This window comes from Sander vitreus, chromosome 2 (assembly GCF_031162955.1).
Source record: "Sander vitreus isolate 19-12246 chromosome 2, sanVit1, whole genome shotgun sequence".
Lineage (NCBI taxonomy): Eukaryota > Metazoa > Chordata > Actinopteri > Perciformes > Percidae > Sander > Sander vitreus.
The window spans coordinates 24487592-24512466 of record NC_135856.1 but is presented as its reverse complement, the minus strand read 5'-3'; the positions used below and the strand labels follow the sequence as shown (position 1 = coordinate 24512466).

General features: G+C 40.5%; 1 protein-coding gene across 5 annotated transcripts in view; it reads left to right on the top strand.

Annotated features, from left to right (window-relative positions):
- inpp4b (inositol polyphosphate-4-phosphatase type II B) overlaps nt 1-24875 on the top strand; it is a 144988-nt gene that overhangs the window by 20646 nt on the left and 99467 nt on the right. For 4 of the 5 annotated variants that reach the window (XM_078262436.1, XM_078262421.1, XM_078262428.1 and 1 more), the window contains one exon: nt 4697-4813. In XM_078262436.1, the coding sequence (XP_078118562.1) occupies nt 4697-4813 (117 nt within the window). Of the gene's footprint in view, nt 1-1335; nt 1516-4696; nt 4814-24875 lie in introns of those variants that run through there. The other variant, XM_078262453.1, reaches the window with a different exon arrangement.

The following is a 24875-nucleotide window of genomic DNA, read 5'->3' as shown; positions in this document are numbered from 1 at the left end:
GTGTGTTTGTGTGTGCGTGTGCAATCTGAAGAAAGCCACTTGTGTTTCTCCTGTTGTCACATTCCCGGGATGCCTGCTCTCAACAGCTGCCGCCGGCTTTGCTGGACACTGATTGGAGTCTTGGTTGCATGAAAGCTTCAGCATTAGTCCTACTCATGTGGTGGGTGCATTATCAGGAATCCATGGTATATGATATAAGGTTTTAATTTAGAAGATAAATGATGGAACAAGCCAGCTGCTACATAGCCCTATCTAGTCTTATCCATGAATCACTAGACAGGGGTCAGATAATAAGGGTAGCAGTTAATCATGTTGGCTCTGGACTTCTCTTTAGTTTAAATAAATCACCTCTCTGGGTGTTATTTATTGAAAAAGTCAGTTTTATAGAATACACTGCCTCTAAATAGCTCTTAAATAACTAACTGCTACTGTAAAAGGAAAGAGTGAGAATTGTAGATGGTGGTGTGACAGCCTCAGGTTAACACAGAAAACAAAAACTTAAAAGTAATTAATCCTTGGAAAAACATTGACTTGGTGTTCAAGTCTTCAAATGTGAAATTGGCAGAACGAATTTGTGTACAACCCTGTTCACATACAGTAAGTGAAGACTTTCACTGTGTGAAAATAAGAAATGGGACTTCTTTTTTTAAAGACTGGGCAGATTTGAGGCTCTGATTGGGCTATTCATTTCTTAAATACTACATCATTTCCCAAATAGCGCACTGTCAACATCATCACATAGTTAATACTTCATAGTAATAATATCCTGTATCGTATCGAACTGGGACACAGTGCCATATTCCCACAAAAGGCAGACCCATTTTATCTCTACGGAACGAGTGTATGACTCAATGATGGTACTGTATCTTAATGTACTTTTGGTTAAACAGAAAGGACCAGTGACAACTTAAGTAGAAAATCTAAAGCCCTCTAAATCTCTTTAAAGTGCAATATGAAACGTCTTCGACAAATTGTATTTGAAGGTGGAGAAGCAAGAATGCTATCTAGTATCTCATAGGAAAGTCCCATTCCTAATACATGGACAGTGGGTGCAGGGGTGATGGTACTTGAGAGGATTTGATGTCATGCAAAGCCTAGGGATAAAACAGCCTTTGATGTCATGCTAGTCAAGCGAACCCCCTTCCTGGAACAAGTCCAAAAAGTCTAGTCTGTGTGTTTGTGTGTAATTATGAGTGGTCAAGGGAGGGAGAAAACCTCCAGTGTAGCGCGACTAAAGCCAGAATACTCCTACTGTACTGTCTCTCTCTGTACTCCTAATCTCACACACCCTCCCTCTAATGGCCTAAATTGGTCATTCCACCGAGGTTTGGAACTCCAAACGATCAAAAAGACAAGAGAGGGGCAGCTGTCTCCCATAGCATATATTGACCACTTGTATGACTTGTAAGACTTATTTCTCTGTGTAAATGGAGACAGGCTTACCACTTCAGCTCATCTCAGCCCATCAGTAGCACTAAGAAGATTTAGCCGCAGCTGAGGCTGCCAACCATGCTGGTAAGTCTGAATGAGGCCTATTCAGGTTGCCGGTGAGGGAGGTGTAAGGGATCGTGTGTGTGTGTGTGTGTGTGTGTGTGTGTACCTGCACATTCTTGAGTATAATGGCTCTGTCTGTCTTTTTGTTAGTGTACAGTACTGATATATATCCAGCTTTGCACTTAGCTCAAAGCAGTGCACTGGTTCCACTGTGCCTGTAGCCGCTGTGCTGAATCGGACTGTGTGTTTAGGATGTTAGTGTACAAACCACAAAGCTTCATGGTTGGGCGGCAAAATGGCACCGGGCATCAAGACTGGTTTTACCATGTCTAGAGAAGCTGAAACATGAAGCAATAGACTTACTTTATTTCCCCTCTGTCAGCGCATGGAAGATTTCTGAAGGATCAGTGGGGTTAGTGGTGCGGCGAGGAGGTGTGTGTGCAGTTGAACACATAGTTCTGCCTTTGTGTGTGTGTGTGTGTGTGTGTGTGTGTACAGTACATTGCTGTTTTCAGGGCACTTCATGCTTTGGTTCCCAATCTTCCCAACACCTGTTATTGTAGCGAAGGACTCAAGGCTTGTTGGCATCAGTCTTACCTTAACTGCAGTCAGGGCTCTATCCGCCAATGGCTCGTAAACTGAAAAGAATTACCAGCATAAGATAAAAAAACAAACATTAAAAAAGGAGCAGGTCCTATTCGCAATTACCTGCAGCAAACACTTGCATTGGTGTTGCTGTCATAAAAAAAATCCAAGCTTTGCTCACCCCTTATCTGTGAAGCATCACTTCTCTGTAAATTTTCTTTTAACCATACTTCCACTGCGTTCTTCATTTTTCATTTTAGGTTGATCTACTCCGGCAATGTGCCGCCACATACATACACAGACTCTTTTTGCGATTATAGCGAAATTCTCCACTGTGGTATCATTGATACTGGTAATCGAGTTGGGTAGCAAGCTAGATAAAGTAAGCGTAACCAGAGCGACAGTGGACAGTGAGGGCCAATCAAAGAATTGCGATACAGTTATTGACGGTTGTATTGCGCCAGCGTGAAGAATCGATGCAAAACGAAAATTTACCATGATATTTTTATTTTAATTAGTTAATTTCATTGCTTTCTGTGCTGGTGTTTTTTCTTGTTTGTTTTTTTTAACTCAAGGGTGTGACCATACATTCATACATGTCTGCCAGTCTGTCTGTGTCAGTCTCATTACCACTCCCCAGCCTGTCCCCACATGGTCCCAGGGGTTGCTTTCTAGAGACGCCCATCAGAGCGTAGCAGAGGAAGAGGAAGCCCCCAGTGTAAACACAAAGTGCTTTGAATTGGTTCAAGTAGACAACACCAAATGACTAAACAATCCTTGAGTCTTCCGAGAAAATCCCCTCAGCTCCTGGTAAAATACAATTCACTATATTATGATTTATTGCAGATTCTATGCACTGTAAAATAAATAATTACATAATTTCTAAGACTTCATTTTGGAGGCCATTTTGACCATACAGTATCAAATTAAATTAAAAAAAATAATGTGAGAGAGAGAGGTGAACTGAGCTATGGTATGCACCTGAGTCAGCTGAATCGCTCACTACACTTAAAATCATAACATATCTTTTCAAATTACTAGTTGGTGCAGTTTTTCCAAATAAAATCGACGATTTCATTTTCTAGTCTTGCATTGCTAGACCTATCTCCACAGCGCTGTGGAGTAAGGTCTGGCTACTCCACAAATACATTCTGGGATAGAAAAAAAATATCTCTGGATTGTTTGCATTTCTTTAAATGAATCACAATTGTTTTTGGTGGCGCTAAGTTCTGGACCATAGGTTCGAGGCGCAGAGACGGTGGCTCTGCAGAATAGTCTTGGGAAGGAACTTGTTTTGGAAAGTGCCACGTACAATATTAATTGAAGTTAACTGTTTACACAATACAGTAACATGAGCTATTTAATTAGCTGGATACATGGTTAAATGTAATCTGCTCTTACCAGTGTATCGCCAAGTGTACTTTGTCAACAGTAATCCCCACCAATCGGTCCCAAAGCGTCCCAGTTAGAAAGTAAATGCTGTAAACATATTATTTGTAAATCTTTACAATCATTCCCCGAAAGAACCAAGCAGGCCTGCATGGTTGCACGATCCGAATTTTCTTTAAAACTTGCCATTTTTAGCGTGTAGCTTGCTAGCTCGAAGTTTGTTGTCGTTTCCTGTGGCGAAGGGATTTTGAGAACGGCAACACACAGAGAGCCGAAGGTGAAGGGCAAAGCTACGCACCAGATGTCAGGCTTTATCCTGGAAATGTATTTCCATTGGCCAAGACTATCATGATACTGTGAAAATGTCCCCTTTTTCAGAATGTCCTTGAAACTAGGGTCATAATCTAGATAGTGGCAGAGAGCTTATTTCATGATGCTCTCTCCTGTTTGAAGAAAATTTCTCAAATAGGTAAAACCGTACAGGTGAAACAAGTGACATACAGGCCTTCCCTCGGCTGGCACTGCAGTGTTCTTATTGAGTTTTTTTTTGTTTTTTTTTATCTAAAGTAAATACCAGTAACAGCCTTGTTAAACCATTTTTACAGTGTAATGAAAGCAAGGCAAGCTGCTGCAGGCCATGGCAAAACAAGCCCTGCAGCGCAATGGAAGTTAAAGGTGATGACTGGGTACTGGGGTTTCAGGGGAGTTGTGAGTGAATATTAGCCAATGCCATGCAGCCCTCTGGTATGTTTAAAGACCCAACACTGGCTGCTGTGGACACTGGTTTGATCCCATTGCCACCCTGCCACTGTGCCAATTTACCTGTCAACATTGACTGTAGTTATGACAGAGCTCCAGGTAGACATTCCAGGCAGAGCTCTGTCTTCTCCTTCGTTGTGCCCAGAAGAGGCAGCAAGGGAGGCAAGGAGAGTGGGGAGAAACGCTAGTAGGACGAGGTGGAGGACAGACTGAGGCCAGCTGTTTGCTCATTTACCCACCCAAGTCTCCCTCCCTCCGTCCTTGTATCCCTTTGGTTTACCCTGCCTTTTTAACACGTGTGTTGCAGTACAAATGTGCATATAAGGGTGCACACCACCATACATGCGTACACGCACCCACACACACACACACACACACACACACACACACACACACACACACACACACACACACACACACACACACACAGTGTCTCACCCTTTTTCTGGGTTGTCCCTCTCTCTGACAGGCGAACAAAGACCCGCTGTTTCTGACAGGGGTGACCTTCCCTTCAGAGTATCCTGGTAGCCCGGAGACACTGGTCAAGCTAAGTGTGTATGATGCAAAGGACAAGAGCCAGGAATCAGTGAGTAAACCGTTGTTGTGTTTCTCTGTGTTTGTTGTATGTTTGCATGTTGAAAATCCAGTGTGTGTGTGTGTGTGTGTGTGTGTGTGTGTGTGTGTGTGAGAGAGAGAGAGGATAATGAGAATGTGGTCAAAGCCAGCTGTGGAGCTGTGTCATCCTTCATGTGTTGGTTGTGCAGCACTGAGCTTTAACCTTTACAGAGGATGAACATGAAAATCTGCAGCAGAGTTTGATTATGTTTATATGTGTCCTACAGACTTGGAGGTGCAACAAGTTGTGTGGTGATTGATAGCAGGCAGTGAATTATAGAACTATCTTAGTAACCATAGATTTTAGGCAGTCTCAGACCAAGACCTTAGCCTTGAGAAGGAAAAGGGTGTGCAGCCTTCGATGAACATCTGAGCATGGTAGCCCTTCCTTTGGCGATGATCCCATGGGAAAACCAGCCGGCACATCAGTGGGAATGGGAAAAAAGAGCCAGGCGTAGAATCCTGAATCGGCTGGGCCCTCTGATTCAAACATTTTAAACAGACTTCACAACAGGCTCTCCAGTGTGGGTGTGTACATGATAATCAAGCAAGCACCCCACTCAACCCTGGGTGCCAAGATCTTAATTTGGCGTCACTTACAGTACTATGAAACATCCATGAGCTTTAGGATGAATAAGGACTCCATCATTGCTGTGGTTATTATTTGCAAATGTATCACATTAAGGCCTCTGATTTTGCGCTGGCACAAAGCCAGCAGGGTCACAATGTTCCAATGTAACTTTTGTTTAGCATAAGTCAGTTTTTTTGCAGTTATAGTATGACTTCTAAGTTGTATTGTAGCTTGAAACTAATCACCTTGAACCAAGGTGGGTGGGTTGTGCAATTTGTTGTTTCTTTTGGCCTGAAACTGTTGTTTTTCCTCATGCTGAGACAGTTTCTTAATTGCAAACCCAACACTGAGGTGGTTATAGTTAAGAACAGTCTGACTATATTCATTCATTGCTTTAATCTTTTTAGATATCGCACCAAGCTTTACTAAAATAGGAAGACAGGTGTGTTTTTCAGCACACTGTTTTACAGCAGACTGGTGTACAGTATCACTCTTCCTTGTTATACAATGAAATCATTTGGAATACAGGTTACAATAGAGCTTCTTCAATCATCTTGGGACATTTTTTCTTGAAGCAACTCCAAACACTATTTCCTCTGGATATTAAAAAATATATTTTCATTTGTGTCAGTGAGGTTATTATGGTTAGCTGTCAGTTCATGCAGTCACATAAACACCCAGACTTTTGCTGTTCCTTCAGGAAATGCCCATATGATTTTCTCAGTAGAAGCTTTTAATTACTTAGGTCAAAGAAACATAAACAATAGGTTACAGTATGGTGTTGTAGCTACCATCAAAAGTTGTGTCTTTTAAAATAACTTTGCATGCAATTTCTGACTCCTGAGATATAATTTCAACTGAAACAGAGACATCATCTGCTCTTGCATGCATTTTCGGTGTGCCGTATTTTAGTATTAGGGGCTATATATATATATATATATATATATATATATATATATATATATATATATATATATATATATATATATATATATATATATATATATATGTGTATTGTGTGTGTGTGTGTGTGTATACTATATATATATATATATATAGTATGTATGTCATGCTACTCTATGCCTCCTGGAGACGGCATTCTCCTCAGAGAAGTGGACCTGCATTCCTTTCTCCTGGTTATAAAAAGAAAGAGGGGAGCTGATTTGAGGCTACTGTAATACAAACGCCACCTGCTGATAATATATCGTCCAAGTAGTAATGTATTCATCCTTTTGCAGCTTCTTCTCCAGATTGTGCTGCGCTGTGCCAGGATACCTTTATTTGCCAAATGTGCAAGACTTGGTTCTGAGCATGTTCCCTGAGTTTGCTGCTGTGCTTGCACTCAGTTTCAACACATTTAAGGACAAGGTGTTTATTGAAATTCATTGACATTTGAAATTCGTTGATAACACAAATATTAATGTAGTTTTGAGAAACACAAATGTAGAAAAGAGAAGAAAACATAAAATGGAAAACCTAGCCAAAACTTCTATTCTTACTTGTACAGTACTTACTTACAGTGGATCAGTTGATCTTAACTTTTATTTTAATTGTATCATGTAGAACACTATTTACCTGCATTTTTATGGAATGGCATTAACTTGTGTGTCTATTGTATAGTCATTTACCTCTTTGTATTCAGCCTTGAAACATAATCCCAGATGGAATTAGCTTGAAATGGGAACACAATGGTTTATTCTAAGGTGTGTATTGAATATTCATGTTGAACAACACCCATGTGAGAACTCAGTAAACTCTCCATTCATTCCCCATCTCCTTCCTAGGGGTATTTCTTGTGTTGTGCAGTGTGTTACCACCAGAGGTTTTACTAAACAAAATGTGGCCAGGCAAGCTACTGCCTGGATATACTGTAAAGATATTTTACTGATAATTTATTTTACTGCCTGGTAAAATATTTACCATCTAAATTCAAGTTTAAAGGATCAGCTATATTAAAGGACAATTCCGGAGCAAAACAAACCTAGGGGTAAATAACAGATGTGTACCCACTCGATCGCTCTCTGGGACATGTTTTCCCGTTCACGTGTTTGTAGCTTAAAACAAGCTAGCGCGGACCGCTGTTTAGCTTACAACGCTAGTATTCGTGGCACAGGGAAAGTAAAAACAAATTGCTTATTATACCACTAAAAGGCTCAAAATATCATCACACTTCAACTATTGCATAATGAGGGTCCCTAAATGTTAACAGAAGCATTGAGAACATTGTAAGTGTACAGACAGTTTATTAAAAAGATAGTTTAGAAAGACAGTAGCTCCCAAGACGGCGGCCTCTACCTCTTCGTTTCTCTTAGTTGATCTTATGTAGTGGCCTTGCAATATTTTTTTTCCCCCAGTACTCTTGTGCTGTGGTTGGCTTTTAGATTTTTGGTTCCGCTCAGCTGGGCACAGTGTGCTTGTCTGGGTCTCATTAGAGAGTCTTTAAGTGACACAGGCATGACCCTGAACATGAGCTGGCACAATGCGTCAGCAAGTGGCAGATCGGGAATCACTCAGCCAAGGTTCAGTTTTTTTAGAGCCAGAGAGAGCATGAGCATGGGGACAATTTGCTATTTGCATGTGTATATGTGTTTTACAAATCAGCTGTCAAAAGTTTTACATATCACTTTCAGCTCCGGTAGCAGATGTTGTGCCACGAGCTGATTCACTGCAATGGAAAGCAGATACTGTATCACACATGGCAACCACTGAATATTTATTAAAAGAAACTTTGCAAATTTGCCGTTTTGTGTGATATGCCATGTCTATTCACCATACGAGTTTTGGAGTGGAAATAAGAAGGGAAGAAACAGTGAGGGGGAGGAAACTGATGGAGCAAGGTTTATAGATGACTGCTTTAACATTCGTCGAGGACTGGAGAATTTCATAGTAGGATGATTTTCTTCTGCCTTGGGCTTCCCATTTAGATATTCTAAGATGACACTTGCTGCATTATCATGAATATTTGAGAACATGCACAAGGCTGAGAAAACGATGTGAACGAAGTGGAGGTGTGAGAGCGAGTACGGCCAGTTAGATATCTCTCAGGTGTAAGTGATCTCCCCCTGAAACCCAAGTTGTCAAAGGATGACAGGCTAGCCTTACTGTGTCACTGATGTCTTACCTGCAATTCCACTTTGAACGGCTCCCAGGGGCAATAAATTCCCTTTTAGCTTGCATTCTGATCACTGAGTCAAGAAATATTCACTCTGGCTGAAAAGAGGTATACTTCACAGAGATCACTCAATTTGACCACAAGGTCAAATTTTCGATCATAATGACTTAAATAAAAAGGATTCAAAGTATAACTTATTTGCTGCATCTTGTCTCAAAAATTGTTTAAATGAAAAATGAGAGAAATCCATATCTGTCTGTCAAGGTAGAAAGCACAACATTCTAATTACATTTTAAATATAGTCTAGAGAAAAGCACATTGTTTTTTTTTTTCTCCAGTAAGTTTCCAAGTATAAAACAGCCTTTACTTGCATTTAAGATTGGAGTGAAATATGTGGTCAGACAAACCATTTAGGGCTCTTTGATTGAATCTCAGTAGCCAGTCATTATCTTTTAAAGTTCATCAACAACAAGAGCAAGTGTCATCTGAGAATTGAGATAAATAAAAAGCATTGAGTTAAAAGTATATGAAAGGGGAAAATAAGAGTGTCTGTGCATCAGATTTGTGCTCACTTACCTCTGTGAAGAGGCTTGAAGACACCCTGCTAATGACAGACCTGTGGTTTGTTGTCAGTACAAACCTATTACCGAGTGTTCTTGTGGTATAAAGAGATATGACAGCTGCCTCTGGAAGAGCTCTTCTCTCTAATCACAGCCTCATTTATCCTGCCTCTGCTCTCTGCAATCAGGAATGAACGTGTAATGCAGTTTTCAGTTTGCATTCCTATTACTGGCCATGGTGAGGAATTTTGATTGGTTTCTGTGATGTGAACCGTAGTGTGACAAACAAAAGACCTCATCTGAGTAAAACAGGAAAATGGCGCATGCATGTCTGGTCATTTCCATAAAGCTACCATAAAATATATTTAATCAAATAAAACACAAGCAGAGGGGATTTTACTGGGTTACTATAATGGCCATTTCTTCCTCTGGCCGCCACAAGCAGTCTGATAAAAACACACACACACACACACACACACACACACACACACACACACACACACACAACATCTGCACTAAAGGGATAGAGCAAGATGTGTTTGATTCAGAGGGCAATGGAGAAATAACTGATCAAAGTTTCATCTCAAACTGCTGGCCCCTTTGACACACACACACACACACACACACACACACACACACACACACACACACACACACACACACACACACACACACACACACAGGATAAAGGTTGTATGAGAGGAGTCCCTCTTTTGTTAAAATCAAATCAGATCATTCTCAGTTGACTTTTGGAACATAGGATGACTACATTGAGTAATCATTATAATAATCTGACAGTTATAAAAAATCTTGCTTTTTCTTCGCTGCCCTTTTTCCAAATTTGTTAGCACAGTGAGCTTGCAGCTGAAATATTGGTCAGTATCACTAAAAAACGTTTTACTCAGATTAGCAACACAGATATAAACACACATTTTACTACAGAGAGACGGGGGTTGAGCAAACACCACTGAATACAGCCACTTCTAAAGTATGCCACTCTTGATTTTACCTTTATCCTGCGCAAAATATGCCAAGAATAAGACTCCAAGCTGATTAAGTTAAGCGTTGCTAAGCTGAAAATGCCTCCGAAAAAGAATGAAGACATAGCGCTTAACACCTAGTGCTAACACAGGCACTAGCATCGTTAGCGCTAGCTTGCCAAGCACTGATGCGCCGCCGACGTGGTTTCACAACAAAATGGACAAAGGTTTTGACCGTATACAGACATTATTAGATCAAAACTCATTGGCTGTCTCAGTAGAAGCACTTATTACTGAGAATCGCGCCCTGGGCAGCGGGTCAAAGAGATTGAAGATTGGCAGTCGGGTCATACTGAAAGCTTCGACTTCTTGCATGAAGACCTCAGAGATCACAAAAAGATGGAAGTAGAAATCAGCGGTCTGAAAGACAAACTTGATCTGGAGTATCGAGCAAGAAGACAAAACCTGAGGTTGGTCGGTTTTCCAGAGGGAGTTGAGGGGAAAAATACCATAGCCTTCCTACAAGAGTGGCTCCCGAAAATACTGGGCCTAGAGACCGGTTAGTTGATCGAGATTGAGCGGGCTCAACGCTCACTTCAGCACCGACCTGATGAGGGCAGCCTTCCCCGGGCTCTGGTGGTCCGCTTACTCCGCTTCACCGATGTGACAGAAGAAAAGATCACTGCAGTATGGCAACTCTACTACAGGGTTCCTGCGGGGTCTTAAAAAGTCTAAAATTCTGAACTTTAAATTTAAGGCTTTAAAACGTCTTAAAAACGACCAGATGTTTTCATTTAGTCAGGTCTAGGGATGTAACGGTATGAAAATTTAACCTCACGGTTATAGTGACCAAAATTATCACGGTTTTCGGTATTATCGCGGTATTTTTAAAGTGTGTTCAAAAGCACTGATAGGCCTACCCAAGCTTAAATAGTTTCAAAAAAGTGTAACAGTGTTTATAATATTACAAAAATATAGGCAATAGGCTTGTAAAAACTATTGAAAACTGGCTTCTGAAACAGTGGCCCGTTGTAGGGTGTCCGGTAACAACTTGAACCAGAGATGTCTGACTTTGAGATCCAGGAAGATTTATTTACAACTCCAATATGAAGTTAACTATCAAGTTGTATTTGATGTTACTTGTGAAGTTGGATGTGGTTCTGAAATATAAACAAATAATGCACATTAATAAGCATCTGACTTACTATGAACATTATTTACCAAAACTAAATGTTATAGCCACCAGCATATAACAAGAAACAATACTAAGAATTACATTCATTTCTCTGTAATAATTAACATAAATGTAACATATTGCTCAGTAACACAAACTGAGAATAAGCCACATCTATTACAGCACACATATCCATAACGGACTGAACAGTGTAATACACCTTTAATAGCTAAGCACGTGGCTCCACAGTGCTAGTCTCTTTACTGGCGATTGCACCTTGCTAGCAAATTGCCCTAACACAACCTGAATATCAACACGTGACTGCACAAGTAATATTAAACAATCTGCACATCTATCAGCTATGCAATAAGAAACACAGCAACAGCATTATCAAGGCTCTCTCTCTCTCTCTCTCTCTCCAAATAAATGTCATGTCGTAGGCTAACACGGGCAAAACTTAATCCACATTGTAGCAGTACACTTATGGAAATATGAATGAACGTAGCTTAAATGTTTACACAGATAACAAGGCAGTAAAACCCATGACAGTTTAGCAAGCTACATAAAGTTTTAACTTACGTTCTGGGCTACACACGTGACTTCAACAAGTCCAAAAACGGGAAAGGAATGATAAAGAAAAAAGTCAGTTTACAGCTGTTCTGTCCCCTTCTCCTGTCTGAGCGCGAGTGATTGGCAGGAGATCAAAGTCCAGAGTCTTTGCTCTGTAACAAAACCAGCAGAACACTGCCCTCAGAGCGTTGGTTCGGTATGTTGTAGTTCTTTCTGGGGGATATTGGTGTTGGTACGTACGCGGTGATAAAACTACAAATCCTGTGATAAATGCAATACCTGCCCACGAAATGCGTCTGCGTCTCCTCAGAGATTGTTAAAGTTCAGCTAGGCCTACGTGTGAAAATGGGAAAGTGTACTTTTAGCAAGACATGGCTAGATCACAGCGATTTCCGCTGTTGGTTACAAGCGGTACCCAGCTCCAGGTACGAGGCTCGCTGCAAACTTTGTAAAAAAAATATTCAATTAGGGACTCTGGGTGTGAAGTGGCCAGAGTCGCATGCCATTTTTTGGTAATGTGTCATTTAGGTCTTAAATTTCAATCTTTATGGTCTTAAAATGTCTTAAAAAGGTCTTAAATTTGACTTACTAAAACCGGCAAGAACCCTGTACTATCATAATCTTCAGGGACATGTCCACCACTCTCTACCGAAAAAGAAAAGCCTTCACGCCACTGAAGAAGAAGCTGCACGAGAAAACCATCTCCTTCAGTCTGCTTCATCCAACCAAACTGGTCCTGGACCTCCCAGAGGGCAGACGTGTCTTCACCTCCCTGGTGTCGGCAGAGCACTACCTGACCAAATATCACCCGTACATGCTCACCTGAACTCAGTTTTCCGCTGTGACTTTTTTAAGTGGAATTAGGGTATGTTCCCTTTTGTGCCATAGTTACAGTGTAAGTCAACCCATATGGTAGTGCAGGTGCTTGTTTTCTTTCCTCTTAATTACTTTAATCCTTTCTTCCACCCCGACAGACTGCTTTATGACTGGTAATTAACCACAGACCGTGGTAGCCGGTGTTTGTGTGACACAGGCGTGGCGTATGTAAGGCCAGTTTATTTTTATTTATTTCTGTAATGCTCGAGGCAGTGACTCAATCTACTTGTGTACTTGAGACTAAACACCTCTTCCCTTTTTTCTCAACTGTCCATGCGCTACTCCTCCCATAACTCAATTTTGAAAGTGATCCATGTATGGCATTAATCATGAGACCTTGACCATTTGAGTTAAAAAAGTTTTAAGCCGAGACTTTAAAGGTGGGTACAAATAATCTCTTTAACCTCTAAGGGGACATTTCAGAGGTGTTTCTTATCAGTGTCGTTTCTACTCTGTTTATTACACACTGGTTACAGCCTGGTTTAGCTCGTTTGGAATGGTGTATGTTACTACGTTTGTCAGCAAGAATAAGTAAATGCCAGTTCTTTTTTTGGGGGGGGGGACTTCCAGTCAGAGCAGCACATTTTTTGTATAACTTTCTTTATTGTAAAAGGTACCAAGTCTTTCTTATTCTAATACAGAACATTCTCCTGTATATCCTGCTACCGCATGATGTAAACCATGTCTACTACCACACACCGGAAAGACTTCGTAGAATGAGCAGTGCTATCTCAGAAACCTGCCCTAGATGCAAGACAGACACAGGTAACCTGATGCATATGTTTTGGAGCTGTAAAACATTAACACACTATTGGGGCTCCATTCTGGATACACTTAAAAAGGTCATTGGAGTCGAAATCCCTCATTCGCCAAGACTTGTTTTGTTAGGGGACACAACAGCTCTGCCAGCTGATAGGAGGAAAAATATACGCTTTATCAAACTAGCCTTGATCGCTGGAAACAAGTGCATTGCTATCATGTGTAAAAGTGAACTTCCCCCTCCTGTCTCCTTATGGTTGAAGGAGGTTACCTCATATGTGGCCTCAGAAAAAGTTATGTTCAATCTCAAGTTTAAAATGACTTGGTTTTTTGTTACACCCTTGTGTTATTGCTTCTTTTATAAAAATGTCAATAAAGAAATTGTTCCAAAAAAAAGTATGCCACTCTTCAGCATTGGAAAGCTTGGAAAATTTCAAACCTGGCGACTACATAAGTTTACAAAAAATCAAAAACAACTATTGTACAGATATAAACAGATTTTACATTGTATTAACTTTCAGTCTCTCCATACCATTGTGATGTTGCATTGTTGTGACCATTGCAGATTTTCTTATTTTGCTGTCTACCTGATTTAAAAACTATTTGACTTAGCAGATATTTGCTGCATCTCAGGAGGCAGTTTGAGCAGCCGCTGTTTCATGGTGAATTGTTGCTCTAATTATGAACTGCTGAAGTATGGAGAATCCCAGCCTCAGTTAATCCTGCCCTGTCAATAATCATGATGTGTAAAAGGCGGTGACTTGACATATTTTTGGCGTAGCCACTTGCTTTTAGCTGGATAAGTGTCAGTGTGGTGGGAATTTTCTGTAAGTGCACAAGTTTACTGCCAGAAAGAGAGAGGGGGGAGAGAAATTGAAGCAGACAGTGAGAGGGTTAGAGAGAAAATACACACACACACACACACACACACACACACACACACAGACACTTTCACAAGAACCAATCTCAGAGATATCCAAGAAAGGTCTTGGTAGTGATTGGGTGGACAACTGAGCAATGATAACCTACGAAAGTAACAGTCCTCAGATAAGGACTGTCTCTTGTCTGATGGCCACTTTGCCTCCCTCACCATCACTGTGGCAATGTCACAAGTGCTGAATAGTACTGCTAAAGTACAAGTCGGCAATACTAAAATTAGTCAAACTAGTGACCTCTCTCTTTCTTGCTCGCTGGCAGTCTTGCCTGGCAGAAATAGCAGATAGTTTAATGGTATTTCTACTTTGGCTGTGAGCAGTATAAAACCATTTCCCTCTATTTTAGTGTTAGGTCTACTGCGGTAATAGCTGCATGCTATGCTAATGGATGCATATTTTCTTGTCCAATTAGTGTTCTGTCAACACAGTATATTAAGATGTCACAAAGACGATCAATACATAGGTGTGTCCTGGCCTTATTAAACTTGTTCCCAGCAGAAACAAGCATATTCAGAACCTCCTCTAGGATAATGTAATTGTCTTTGTAATCTCAGAACAATGTTTTTTCTAATAATCTTTGTCATGTTAATTGCAGTCACACAGTAACACTTTCACACCTGTAACCAGCCTAGTACAACCACAGTCAATGGTAAATGGACTGGACTTACAGTATATAGTGCTTTACTACTTTAATGGACAAAATGCTTTTCAATTTACCTCTCATTCACCAGTCCTGACCATCAGGAGCAACTTAAGGTTCACTGTCTTGCTGAAGGGGATTAAACCACCGACCCTGCGATTAATAGATGACCCGCTAGACCACCTTAGCCACAACTGCCTGCTGCATTAGTCTGATAGTCTGATCTGTTGGCCACTGAGAAGCTCCATTGGTGCAGTTAAGGGCTAAGAGTTTGCGGTTAAGGGTCTTGACCAAGAGCACCACAGTGATGAAAGTGAGGGAGGGCAGAAGCACTGCTCTTTAATCTTTCCTGCAGATTCTGCTTGCTGGTTTCAAGGATTAAGTCAGATGCCTTCCATAGAGTAACAATATATACTGCGTGCCAGGCTGAGACATGAAGGAGCTATGCAACAATCCTAGTAATAAGTAAGTCAAATTTGGCTTCAGGTTAAAGATGGTAGTAGGTGCATGATAACAGATTCTACCAAGGCTTTCATCTGCAAGCTGTTTGAATTGCCTGACCTTCAAACGCAATCATTTGTAAAAAAGTTAGCTGAGTTGTGACTTCTGCCACTCACAACAGAGATGAGTGAGCTCCATGGATGTGTGACAGGTTTGACATCTGTCAATCATGACGATGGCAAGTAAGACAAACGGATTGGGACAAATCATAACAGTGGGAACTTGAGGGGTGGCTAACAAGCATCACTGGTGGGTGTGTGTGAGAAACGTTTTCAGCATACTGCTACGGTATGATGTCTAGGAACACCCTCACTTTCGCCAGGGAAAAGTGCTGCAGTCTCAGTGATTATGAATAGAGATGCACCGATTACAATTTTTAGGCCAATTCCGATTTCCGATTTTCTTTGAGTTTGACCAGCCGATACCGATTTTAGCCGATTCTGATTTCATTTTTTTCTAACCACTTTACAGCACACACAGATATTATATATATGTATATATATATATATATATATATATATCATATTTATTTTCTATCTTTTCTTTAATAGAACATTTACCATTTTTCATAGAACATTTTTTTAATAGATAATCAATCACTATAAAATAGAACTATATAAATGACTCCTGGTGTGGGAAATTCACACACATCTAAAGTACAATGTTATGAAAGAACCATTTCCTTCTTTTCACATCCAATATCCAACTAAAAACGTGATATATTTAGCAAACTAAACTTCTCTATGTATGAAAACAGGGAAAACGGGTAAAGGCAATAAAATAATATATAAATAACAAATAAAAATAAAATAAATATAGCCTTAATGCAGTATAAATATATTTCTCAAAACACACACACAGGCCTGTTTGAAAGTCAACAGTAACGTTACCTGAAAACAGCGTGTAGTTCCTTTTTTAGTAAGTTTGCTTTATTTGTCATTGTGCATAAATATGAACAATACCGCTGCTGTCAACAGGCTTATCTGCTGCTAACATTAGCTACCGGTGGTAGGTTTGTAATGTTGGTTTTGAGCGCTATGCATCCCCATTTTTTATTTGATGGATTGCATAATTACACTTCTTCCAAATGCAGGAAGTGGCTCTTTTATCTCCCCCATATCCATCAGGCATCACACAGTGTCTTTTGGAAATCCTCTTTCATGAATTCTCCTTGATTTTAACTTCTTTTTCTAAGTTGAAATTTCTGAGCTTTGACAGCATTGCTAATTCTTCACTTAATTACTGATCCTCTGATTTAGTTTTTGACACTGCTCAATGGCATCAGTGTTTTATGCCCCATTAAAAGCAAAAGTGAGAGGATAAAACATCAGACAAAGAAAGAAGAGAACTAACCTGTATGATAATTAGTGAAGCTTTCTCTTTGGAAGATGCAAAACACCCCTAGATGCGAATTTAGCTTTAAGTGCTTGAGCTACATCAAAGCAACTGGAAAGTAGTGTTTGTGGAATAGTGGCGCCCAGTTGCATTGAAAATGGTTTGGATGATAGGTCAATATTAAAGTCTGTCTTGTTTGTGAACATCAAGACTCTTTATTATCATTAAAGACAATGTGGCAGCTTTTAATATTATGGATTCAGAATAAATACTTTATGGCAAGCCTCCAAAACCTGAATGGGTTTTGCCTTTTATAAGACAGATACATTTAACATAGTTATAATGAATTAAAGTAATTCTTCAACATGAAGTACTGTACAGATATGGCAACATTGCCCTCAAAGCTTTGAAAACACTGCTCTGTCTGCCTTTTTTTTATTAAAAAGAAAACCCTGTTAACTTTAGCACACTTGTAAAAGTGTTGGAGCCAGACAGATGAAAATTGAGGGGGAATAAATGATCCGTCCCTGGCCCCAGAGAATAGAAAGTTTAAACACTCTAAAGCATGTTTATTGACAAATGAGCACTTACTCTGCCATGTCAGTTTAAAAGTACATATGTCTCACAAGGCATCTGAAAAGCCCCATGGACAGACTTTTAGCAGAGTAGCATGTCACGCTGGAGCGATGTGTTCTTTCTCGCGACGATAATTCAAACTTCTGTTTACTGTATTTAGAAAGGCACCAGATAATTACTTTGTTTTCCCACATTGTTCCCCCTACTGTGTTGACATGCACTTCAATAAAGTGACTCATTGCGCCAATGCATATTTACAATTGTTGGAAAATAAGTGCAGTCTAGTTTTGTTGTGAGGGTGTAAGCAGTCATTGGTTAAAATAGTTGTTGAATTGTTACCACAAGGAGACACCCTTTTTCCCCGGGTAAAGTTAACACAAGTCTATTTATTAGGGCTGTCAAAATAAACGTTAAAAAATGAACGCAGATTAATCCATTCCATATTGACGTTTGCATACAGACGAAAATCTGGTGCTACTGATATGTCTGCGCTTCTCTCTGCTGCTCTGAAACAGACGTTACAGGAAACACAAACACCGCTGCATGTGACGCTAGTTAACACAATACTCAACAGCAGCTAACGTTAGCCTACCGCTAGCTAGTGGCTGGATTAAACACGGTTAAAAGGCTGACAGCTAAACGGTGTAAAGTTTGACTGTGTTTTACCAAAGAATTTCTAATATGAGAAAAAGTTCCACTCCCTCGTTACTTCCGGCTTCTGAACTGGTTGCAGTTCCACCATGTAGGGGGCGCGCACAGGCCAGTGCAGAATGAATGGGACTCTATGGAGCTATACCCCTCAAAATCCACTTTTCTCAGGATATCATTTTTTGTCTAGTAATTTGAATGTTGCATTCGAAAGGGGAGGCTAAGAAAATACACACTGCTGGGTGTTAGATTTTTTTAAAGTGGCTTTTTTGTTCTAAAAAGCCTTTTAAAATGTCAATGACGTTATACACATATACGGCCAGAGATACTGCTTTACGGCAAGCTCTGAGTCGCTTCCTTTGTTCTCTCGAAGCATCGACAACACAGCTGACAGGTTAGGCTCTCCCTGTTAATACACGTGCTAGAAAGAGGTTTGCTAATGTTTTAAAGACCACGCCGAAATATTCACTCTGACATTCTGGTTCTGCTTTGGATGCCGTCAAGCGGGATCTCCGATCGTAATCAGTCCTTCACTGACCAATAAGCATTCATTAGCAGAATGCTAGCGTGTTATGGGCAACAACGACTCAACCTGTAACAAATCAAAAGGGCATAAGTACTCGTTCATTCAACTTTTGACCTATAATCCATGTTGAATTTGCAAAAACTACAATCAAATCTGAGATTTCTCAACGACAATCAGGCGAAAGAGACAAATGTAGCCGTCTAGCTCCATAGAGTCTCATTCATTTTGCACTGGACCGCGATCACCCCCAGTGGAACTCTGGTGGAACTGCAACCAAAGTAGGTACAATGGGGCTGAATAGGGAGTGGAACGGCTTCCCGTAGACGGGCTTTGGTTTTACTGTAAAGAATTCAACACCGGTATGTAACAATCTGCAGCTGCCGTTGGAGAAACAACACAGCCGGTGCGTTCAATGAAACTGGTAAACTACAGCCTCGTGGTGCATTTGAAGTTATTGTAGATGTCCTTTTCCTATCTGGTTGTTGTTTTTGTCATTCAACAGCAATTTACTAGTGAAATAAGTTATTGTTATTGTTATACATTATTATTAAATCATTTAATTTTGACCATATGGCCTTAGCAATAAACAAGCTGTTCTTTAATGCTACCAACTGTTGTTTAGTACCCTTTTTTTTAATCTGTTCAGGCACCATTAATTATGTATGCGATTAATTTTGATTAATTAATCACAGAGTATGTAATTAATTAGATTACATGTTTTAATCGATTGACAGCCCTACTACTTATACACATGTATTATAAGGAATCCACACTGGATAAATTAGTGCCAATGAATTAAGTGCATTTCCATTGGTATTTACTGAGGTGCATTTTGTAACACTGTAAAAAATACAGTGATTTAGGGCGTTTTCACACATACCTCATTTGGTCCGGACTTTTGTACTTTCCAGTTTGATCCGAACCAAAATTACAGGTGTGAAACCTCCCCCGGACCACGGTCCGGATCAAAAGACCAAATGTTGGTCCAATAAAAAGAGGTGGTCTCGGTCCGGATCGTTAATAGTGTGAAAGCATTTTTTGGATGGTTCGGACTTTCAGACCAAATACAAGAAGCTCTGGCAGGCTCTCCTTGTGTTACAAGACCAGGGAAGCTCCTTTAAGGAATAGCTTGGTGCTTAGTGTGTAGGCTACATGAGAGAGAGAGAGAGAGAGACGGTGAATGCGTTCAGAGCAGACAGCTGTCGGCTATCAGAGCAGCGAATACATCAGCAGTTTATTTGTTAAGTGGTAGTAAATGTACAGAGTAGGTTTCAGTTTGTCTCTGAATAAATTATCCAGAAAGAAAGTTCCCATGTCTTTGCTTCTCAACATCACAACAAAACCAAAAGAGCCGCGGCAGTAGGGGAGAGCAGCAGTCAGCTGAAAAAACTCCGACACAGAGAGAGGATACGAGAAGACGGGGAAGCCCGTCTACAAACCAATCAATTATAAGTATCTGGAGAAGCAGCTCACATATGTGATGACGGCAGGACGTAGTTTTGTCACGTATAGATCTTTAGTGCGCTTGCATAACTGCAGTGTGAAACCAAAACTTACCGGATCAAATGTATACAATGTAACAAAAACATGAACCTTGGCCCGGACTTTGTGTGAAAACGCCTTTATAGAACTTTAGATGGAGCATGGGAGCCAAGCATGCATGTGTAATCATTTTACATACGGTCAGTGACGAAGTGGAGAAAAAAAATCTAAGCAATTTTAGTGTACATATGTGCACATGCATGCATAATAAAACAAAAGCACTGTCAATATTCATATGTACAGTAGAGTAAATAAAAGCATGCAGAAAATATGGAGAGAACAAAACAAAGAACAAATTAAAGAAATACTTCAACATTCTGGGAAATACGTCAATGTAGTCAATGTCTTGCCAAGAGTTAACTGAGAAGATCGATACCACTCTCCTATTGGTCTGTTCAATATGAAGGTGGAACCAGCAGCTGCTTAGCTTAGCATAAAAACCACTGGAAACCAAAGGTAGTTAAATCTGCCGTTATTGTTAGGGGCTTGTTCTGACCCAGAACACAGAGATTTCACACACAGACAATGAAAGCAGTTTGTAAAGGTTTTAATGAACAAAATGGTACTCAGATGGATTTTGTCTGAGCGGGGAATCTCCTGGCTGGTCCAAGTACCGAGGCGAGCTGAGGGGGAAGGATCCAGGTCGTACGAGACTCGAGGCGGACAGGCAGGGAAGAGTTCACAGGTGGAGGATAAGGCTGGACGGTGAGGCTGGAAGCTTGTAGGCACAGTGGAGGAGGCAGCAGGTCTGAGCGGTCACTGGACAGAAACACAGGGTAAGTATGAGCTCAAGAGAACAAAGACAAAAGCTAGGGTGCACAAAAACAACACAGACACAACTTGAATAACCAGAGAACTCAGAGCCAAGTTACCACACGGGTATCGATAACAAACTGGCACGGAAGAGGTGATCAGCCCGGGTTTAAGTATTGCTGGAATGAATCTTGTAGATGAGCTGCAGCTGTGAGGAATGGCTGTGCAGTGTTGATTCGGCCACGGCCCTTGACCTACTCTCCTCTGAACACACCTCCAGCATTCCAGGTGGAAAAACACTGATACACACAGACAAACAGAGAACAAAAACACCCAAAACAGGGCGGAGAGAGAGAGCTGCCCATAACAGTTATGTCTTGTTTGTTAAACCAGTGCAAAAACCAAAGTGTGAAAACAACACATTGCGGGTGTCTCTATGCTAAGCTAAGCTAACAGGCGGCAGGCTCCAGCTTCATATTTACTCTCAGCAAGAAAGAAAATAAGTATATTTCCCAAAATGCCCAGCTATTTCTTTTAAGCCATAACTACTTTTATATAGATTATAACTTAATAACTTGGTATTTTTTGTAGGTTAAAGTCAGCAATACATCAGAATGCCATTCATTGTAAAAACTTTATGAAAACAAAGAAATACTACTTTTTTTCCCAAGGCCATTGGATAGAAAATTTATAGACTTGTGCAATACACAATTGGAGCAATATCTCACATGATCTACGCCTGTGCATATAACTCACACTATGTTCTATCTGCATGCAGCTGATAGGCGTTAAAAGGAGAATTGCTAATTGTCTTATCAAGCACCAGGTAAACACTTGATGCTGAAGTGCCCCTTCCCAGGAAACATCCTTTTGTCATTACCTTGCCCAAAACCTTCCCCCATATAATCCTACTTCAATCTCCTCAAGGTGGGATTTGTCTGGATCAATTTCATAATGCATTATTCATTTGAGAATTTAATCAAATATCTCCTCCACCAATCATCCCAACCCATACCTCTCCTAACCCTCCCTCGCCTCTCTACCCATCATATCAGTGATTGTTAATGTCACCTGCAATAGCAGATTATCAGCCAAATGAATTACTGGGTCACAGGTGAGTTAGACGCTTGGCTGACTGCAATCTTTTTTTTCTCTGGCAAAAGTAGCTTAGTGTAAGTTAGTTATTTTTTTCTTTTCTTTTTTTGAGAGAGAGGAAGAGAGAAAAGGGCTTGAGAAAATCCCCTTTCTGCCTGGCTTCCCGTGGGTTTCTGCAGTGTAATGGTTTCCTTTGAGAGGCACTGGTGGAAAGTGCTGATGCTTGTTGGCGTGTGTGTGTGTGTGTGTGTGTGTGTGTGTGTGTGTGTGTGTGTGTGTGTGTGTGTGTGTGTGTGTGTGTGTGTGTGTGTGTGTATGTGTGTGTGTGTAAAGGCAGCTATTTTCCATGGCTAACTGAGCCACTGATGAGCTTGCCAGCCAGGGTACAGTGTGAGTTTGTGTGTGTCTGCACATGTAAGCCTGTGGGCAAACAGCATTCGTAATCCTGTGTGTGTGTGTGTGCCAGGCTACTGTATAGTCATTCTGCATGCAATATAAACCCCATAGTTGGTCAATTGAAATAGATGTAATACAGCATTTTATGACTTTCCCTATCTGTCCGAGCATCGCTGTGTGCAAACTTTAAAGTTCCCCTCCACACACGTTTTAAAGTGCGTACAAATATTCTCCTATAATTAATATTTTGTTTAAAATAGGTTTTCCACATCAAAAGTTAGAATTTGGCATTGCACCTCACCCACCACTGCTGCTTGTGCTAGGTTGACCGGTGAAAGAGCAACGTTGATGGCTAGCATTAGATGAGACATTGGAGAGATTCAACCATACATATTTGTGCCCCAAGCCGGGTATCTGTCTGAACCCACTATCAAGTCTGACCCAGTCTCAGATTCGGGGTCTGTTGTGCACCAAAATTGGTGACTAGCAGAATAGTAAGTTTAGTTAGCAATAGCATCTTTTCTTTGTGTTGTTTGTTAGCGTGTTACTTTGTAACTAGCAGTTACGGTGTGTTTTTCGCTCTCTGTACAAGTCCGCTCTGTGCTGGAGGTTTCAGGTTTCTTTTCCAGCTTTTGCATATTAGACAGTGATTGGCTTTTCGACGTAACAAATCAAGCTTACCCGGGGGTACGTATGAATCTCACATTTTAAGTGCATAGACATCTCCCCCTTTAATAGAGGAATGTAAAACACCTCTCTATTGAAAAACATTGCACAGATACAAGTCAGTATAGTCACGGTCAGACATTTTAGGGAACATAAACATAAAAAAAAACCAACATATTTTTGAGTGGATTGGGACTTTAAAGTACACTACCAGTCAAAAATCTTGGGGTCACTTAGAAATTTCCATTGCAGAAAAAAAGGGGTTCTCGACTGTTGTAGAAAGAAGTGGCTGATCTTTAATGCAATATCTACATTGCCCATTATCAGCAACCATTCATCCAATGTTCCAAAGGCACATTCTGTTTACTAATCTGATATCATTTTAAGAGGCTAACTGAGAAAACATTGGAGAACCCTTTTGCAATTATGTAAGCACATAATGTAATCTGAAAACTGCTGCCCTGGTTAAAAAAAACAATGCAACTGATCTCAGCAGGTATTATGTCTATAATGGAGTGGAATGGAAATTTCTAAGTGACCCCAAACTTTTGACCGGTAGTGTATATCACCATTTGTACAGCAGCCTGCTCTAACTTTGTTGATGAAGATATGACACATTGCTTTTCTCCTCCTGTCCTCACCCAAGGGGACAGAAAAGTAAATGAGTGTGGGGCAAAAGGGTTCTTGTCGCTGCTGTGGTGTTCCGTTTTGTTAGCGCAGATGGAATTATATGATAATCAGAAATCAGCCAACATTGTTTCCCCCTCTGCACACCCAAAGAGGGTGGGAAGCCTTTACACATCTCAAAGAGGCATTTTTTACCCTCCCCAGATTAAACAAATGTATTTGTTTTGATCTTATCTCTTTTTTGTTTGAAGAATCTTATGTGCTATTCATGAGTGTACACAACAAAAAAACACTTAATGTATTCATCTGCTATCATAGCCACCAAGGACAAATTCTACTTTCACATAAGCAGTATCTTCAGTTCAAAAGGCTGTTTTGTTGATGTTGTTTCACATCAACTGGCAAATATGTCATTTAGGCAACTAATATGGCTGTGGTTTGCTGAGGAACAAAAATAGCTAGTGGCTGTTGCACTTATCCCACTGATTCCTGCATCGTGTTGTGTACCTTTGGAAATGACGCAGACACCCACGTCAGTCTTATCTGTTAGGTAGGCTTACATACCTTTCAGAAAACGGTTCCACCTCCTCGTTGGTCCATGCAAATAAATCCCTGGTCCTATTTTTTGCCATTGTTTTTCTTTCTCCAAAGTAATTTTTGTATTTTCAACTTATACATCCACAGTGTTGGGAAGGATACTTTCAAAACATACTCCGTTACAGAATACAGAATACATGCCCAAAAATGTAATTTGTAACGTATTCCGTTACGTTACTCAATCTGAGTAACGTATTCTGAATACTCAGAACTGAATACGTAACGTATTCTGAAACATACAGTTTACTAAACAGGCCTATTCTGGTGTGTTGTCCTGTTCCAACTGGCTGAATGTGTACCTGAACAAGCAGATAGATTTTTGTATTTGTAGTCCCGAACTGCATTCTACAAAAATCTAACCACAGTCTAAGCCAGTGGTTCCCAACCTTTTTTCCTTGGCGCCCCCCCTACTTATGTCTAAGAAAAGCTGAGCCCCCCCTCCGAAACCGAAGTTGAGGTAACTCTCGAGATAGAGCCTTACTTTCTTTTTTGATACAGAGGAGTTATCAGCACTTTTACGTTTCTCTGCCATGTTTCATTCATAAAATAGTGATGCTGTGGCGGCAGGAAAAATGAGGATGATAGCAGCTAGCA